Genomic DNA, 5,000 nt, shown 5'->3' with positions numbered 1-5,000 from the left:
TTAATTGTAAATAAAGGTAAAGTTAAAGCATAAACTGCTTAACCTCTTTTTTCAGTGTTACCAATGTTAAGCATCTTGAAGAATTAATGTGCTATGACTTTATTTTCTTTCTGCGTTTTCTATTTATACTTTTTCTTTTCATTTTGACTTTTTTGCATGTATGTTAATTTTCCTTTTGTTGTTGTTTAGTCCCTTTTATTAACTTGTACTGTGCTGGGATACCTCTATTTAGGCTTTTATTTGGACCTAGTGTTCTAGCTAAGGAACATGCTATGGAAAGTGGCAAAAAGTGGTACCGACAACTATTCAGACACTCTTACCAGTACAGGTTTTTCCATTTCCAGTGTATCCAGCTTCACATAAACACAAATAAGATCCTTCGGTATTCTGGCATTTTGCGTTAACGTGACAGGGTGACGGCGATGAACTGCATTCGTTAAAATCTTCAACAAAAATAAGATGTCATTTAGCTGAAGAGACGTTGATTTCTCTCTTTCCAGTTTTGACCAGAAAAGTTGACTATTTATATCGCCGCCAATGTTGCTTTATCCTGGTCTGCACTTTTATGCAAGTAGGCTAATTCTCTTTTTATTGACTTGTATTTTGCTGGGTAAATTTATTTACGCTTTTAATTTAGATCTAGATTTAGATCTAGTGTTCTAGCCAAGGAACAGGCTTTGGAAAGTGACCAAAAGTGGTCCTGACAGCTATTTAGACACTCTTACCAGTACACATTTTTCCATTTCCAGTGTATCAATCAATCAATCAATCAATCAATCAATCAATCAATCAATCAATCAATCAATCAATCATTTATTTTAACACGTTGCGTCAAAGAGCTATAAAACTCGTTCAAAATACGAACGTGTGTATACGAACGTGCGTATACAGCTTCACATAAACACACATAAGATCGTTCGGTATTCTGGCATTTTGCATTGACGTGACAGGATGAATGCGATGAACTGCATTCGTTGAAATCTTCAACAAAAATACAATGTCATTTAGCAGAGGAGACGTTGATTGCTCTCTTTCCAGTTTTGACCAGAAATGTTAACTTTACCTATCCCCGCCAATGTTGTTTTATCACTGTCTGAACTTCCTCACCCTTATCGTGGAGGCAGTGTGTCCCAGTGGTTAGGAAGCTTGCCTTGATATTCATTGATTCCGGGTTCAAGAACCGTTCCCCGGCACGACGCGTTACAATTTATCCTGGAAGTCCCTGGTTCTACTTCTTGGTTGCACTTGTAAATTACCAACTGGTTTGCTTCCGGCCAGTTGGGACTCTCAAACAAGGCGACATGCCTCTAGACGAATTCCTAACTAAAGCTGGCACCCTTATTGATGATTGCGGCTTTTACCCAGCTTTTAAGGAAGAAACGCTCAGAGAACCAATGGTATTAGGCTCGCAATCAGAGAACGTTAGGAAGGATGCTATTTATAAAGGAAACTTTCTTCCTTTTTAACAAGGTTACGCCCTATGCAAAACAGAGGAAAGCAAAAATGCAAGTTATCACACATGGAGAAAGTGAGGCCATTATACATTCTGTGCAAAGCAAGAGGAATCCCGGTACACTTCACAACACAAACCGCCCACACTGTTCAAGAGTAGACGAGCCCAAAGATAGCCCACCACTCTACTTCGAACCCCCAGACAAGTCGAGGTTTAAATTCAAACACAAGGGCTGCTTTAGATCAGGTAACAAACATGGTAGTCATGATACGTGCCCAGTCCTGCATGCCAATTGCCAGTACTGCAGCAAAACAGGCCATTTCCAGAGAGTGTACGACTGAAACAAGTGAACAAATTTCCCCGATACAGAGGCCAGAACATGCACTTACAGTAGAAAAAACGAAGAGAAGACGGACCACGATTAAGCCAGCGATGACGACTCCGATCTAATTACAGTAGTCCTCGACACCGTCAAAATTTATGACAAACACAATATCTAAATGAGGGTAGATGCAGGTGCAGACACCTGTGTTTTAAGTATGGATATTCTGCAGAGACTTAGCGTTTGTGTTGAAATCAAGCCCGGCAATGCTGTCCTACTAAGGGCTGCGGAGGAACCTCCACCAGCAACTTCGGCTCTACCACCCTCAAAGTAACCTTCAAAAACAACTCAAAATTCAATCTTATCGAGGCCTCGGGTCACCCATCTATGATTGGTTGCCAGATTGCACAAAAATTCAGAATCATCACTATACACAACCAGGAGTTTTCCAGTACCCAAGCCCCACCCCAGGAAGAAACAGCTCCCCAAATTGCAAGCCTATCAAAGGCCATGTGCATCGGCCTAGAAGAATAGAAAGATTGTTTTGACAAAATTGGCCGGTTCCCTGGTGGTAAACACCACGTACAGCTCATAGAAAACACGATGCCAGTTGCTCAACATCCCTGTACAGTACCGGTATATATCCACCTTCTCTACAAAGCCGACTTACACAAGATGCTCGCAGGCGATATTATCGCAGACGTAACTGGGCGTACCGATCGGGTGAACTCGATCGTTTGGAATGTCAAAGAAACGTCAGACGAAAAAAAAATAGGTCAGGCTACGCTTGGATCCTAAGAACTTAAATAAGTACATTCGGTGTGAGCATCACTACAGCCGCAGTATCGACGAGATCCTTCCCTAACTTCATGCGAAAAAAAGTCTTTATTTGTTGACACAAGGTTACTGGCACATCGAACTCAATCACGCGTCCATTTTCGTGCAAAGCTACCCCGTTATATTTGTTTTAACCGCATCTGTTGGTCTTTAAGTTACCTCTGCAAATTTTTCCGTCCCCAGCGTAACCGGGTTTGCAAGTGCACAGGTAGGAACCAAGATTGTTGTTGCATACAGCATTTACATGACACACCGGTGAAAAAGCAGTGCATTCATCAACATCTACAACATAAAGGAACAATTTTAAGTGCGATTAGCGTGTAATCGATCTCCTTACCACTCCCCCTCCCTCTCTTCCCTTAGTTTTGGTTCGAGGGAACTAAGAAAATGTGAAACAATAGAAAGTGGTGCAGAACGACACAGCTAAAGGGGTTGCAGGCGAAAAAGGAATATGGATGAGGTTAAACGAAGAAAAAGTAATTAAAAAAATGATACGAATGGAGATGCAGATGAAGATGGAAATGGAGCCAGATAAAAATATAAGGGCTATAAAGATGTAATTGGATGAGTTTTAAGATGTGGATGTAGGTGAAAATGAAGATGGGGTTCGAGAAGGAGATGACGATGATGATTTACATAAATCCTGACGTTAGGATATAGCCAATGGAGATGAAAAGAAGAACATGGAGAAGAAGATTAATTACAGAAGTGCGAAGTTATCAGATCTCACCTTCAGTTTTCATATCGCAAAATGCAAGAACTGGAATCCCTGGCTTTATTGAAGACATCCAGTATTTGCCGTTGGGTGATCTTCCTTCACTCATCTTAATTTCCTTGCAGGACGTGGCTGCTAGGTCAGAGATGGACCCTAGTGGGACTGAAATTGAGAAACTAGTATTATTTCTTTATCTTTGTTTGAGCAGTCTTTTCCATGAAACAAACCTAGCTTGTTAAAGTCCACTTACCTCTGTTTATGTATTTTCTGAAGTAATATCTGTCTGCATCAGGAATAAAATCCTTCGGTCTGGCTTCCTTGGTGCGATCACTGAATTCGCACATATGGAGAGACATCACAAAGTTGAAGCTTTGACATCGATGATCCTTGAGGCAGACCAAAAGGCAATGAAGTCCAATATTGGCCATCATTGTTTGATAGATGTGGCCTTGCAACATCCATCCCAAGATGGACTCCTCAGATCCAAATGCAGGACATTGTTGAGACTTCGTTTCATCGACAATTTGACAAATGACAACACTAATCAAGAGCAGTGACAGCGTTTTCATTTCTTTTTCGATAACAGCTGTAAAGCGTTTTCCATACAACTAACAAGAGATTAAAAATGCAGACCCTTAAACTAGATCTTTTTCTAATCACTAGCAGTTCTGATATATCAGTGCCCTGATGGTTTCCGTTCGTTGGTATCTATATATTTGGTATGGGTAACATAACCCGGTAAGTTTTTATTGCCGCATTTGAAAGTGACTCAATAATAACTAAAACAATATTTTGTTTCCAGGTAATTCATTATTGATTGTTTTTTCCTCAATTCAGCTCATCACTCAATTTGGTGGTGCAAAGTCTAGCGAGCACGAGTGGAAGATAAACCTAGAATGAGATTTTGGTAGGTCTTTCTTCAATATTGCTTGTAAAATGGATCGTAAAGATCGGTTAAACTGAATTACGGTACGCACAAACAACTTTCCCTCAAGTATTGTCATCACTTTGCAACTCGATCGTATCCCATGGCTGCACGGCCAATTAGAGAAGACATCGAATTGTGATACACAAAGCACTAGTCCCTCGGGACAGGATAAGAACTCTCTTGAATAGGTGCCCAAATTGCAACTTTCAGTCAACGATCGATTGTGCCAATGCATTTAGAATAGATTTTATTAAATTTCCTTAAATAGATGGTGGAAATTCTAACGGGTCTATTTACACTGGAAGATAATATCCAGCTAATAGTTTGTGCACATTCTAGATCACGCACGCACGAGAATTTTTTTTTCAAACACATCTTCCAGATCTGTAAAATCATTATGGATTATTTGTTTTCATCCATTTCAAAATTCGTGAACGTATTCACATGTATACATAAAATGATATTAGAATACTCCGAAGGAACAACATGTTTATTCCATCATAGAATCTGATAGGTTTAAGATGTTATCTCGCGACTATGCTTTAATCTAATATTTAATGCCTCCTTACAAACTCAGAGGCACTCAAGAAATTTTAGCCAGTCTATTTACACAAGACTTTAAGCTAATAGTCTGTGCATTTTCTAGATCACGCAAGCACGAGAATTTATTTTTTTAAAGACATCTTCTGAGATCTGTAAAAAAATATGGATTCTTTTTCTTCATCCAGTTCAAAATTCGTGAACG

The 5,000-nt window shown here is 39.7% G+C and overlaps 1 protein-coding gene across 2 annotated transcripts in view; it reads right to left on the bottom strand.

Moving 5' to 3' along the window:
* Nucleotides 1–5,000, bottom strand: part of LOC138032755 (adhesion G protein-coupled receptor E2-like) — an 86,066-nt gene that overhangs the window by 21,094 nt on the left and 59,972 nt on the right. The window contains exons 1-4 of one of the 2 annotated variants that reach the window (XM_068880476.1): nt 3,578–4,083; nt 3,343–3,489; nt 2,772–2,894; nt 321–443 (exon numbers count right to left, since the gene is read on the bottom strand). In XM_068880476.1, the coding sequence (XP_068736577.1) occupies nt 321–443; nt 2,772–2,894; nt 3,343–3,489; nt 3,578–3,896 (712 nt within the window). In that variant the 5' untranslated portion in view covers nt 3,897–4,083. Of the gene's footprint in view, nt 1–320; nt 444–2,771; nt 2,895–3,342; nt 3,490–3,577; nt 4,084–5,000 lie in introns of those variants that run through there. The other variant, XM_068880474.1, reaches the window with a different exon arrangement.

Source organism: Montipora capricornis, chromosome 14 (assembly GCF_036669925.1).
Source record: "Montipora capricornis isolate CH-2021 chromosome 14, ASM3666992v2, whole genome shotgun sequence".
NCBI lineage: Eukaryota > Metazoa > Cnidaria > Anthozoa > Scleractinia > Acroporidae > Montipora > Montipora capricornis.
The sequence above is the reverse complement of the archived record's forward strand: the minus strand, read 5'-3'. Positions and strand labels throughout refer to the sequence as shown.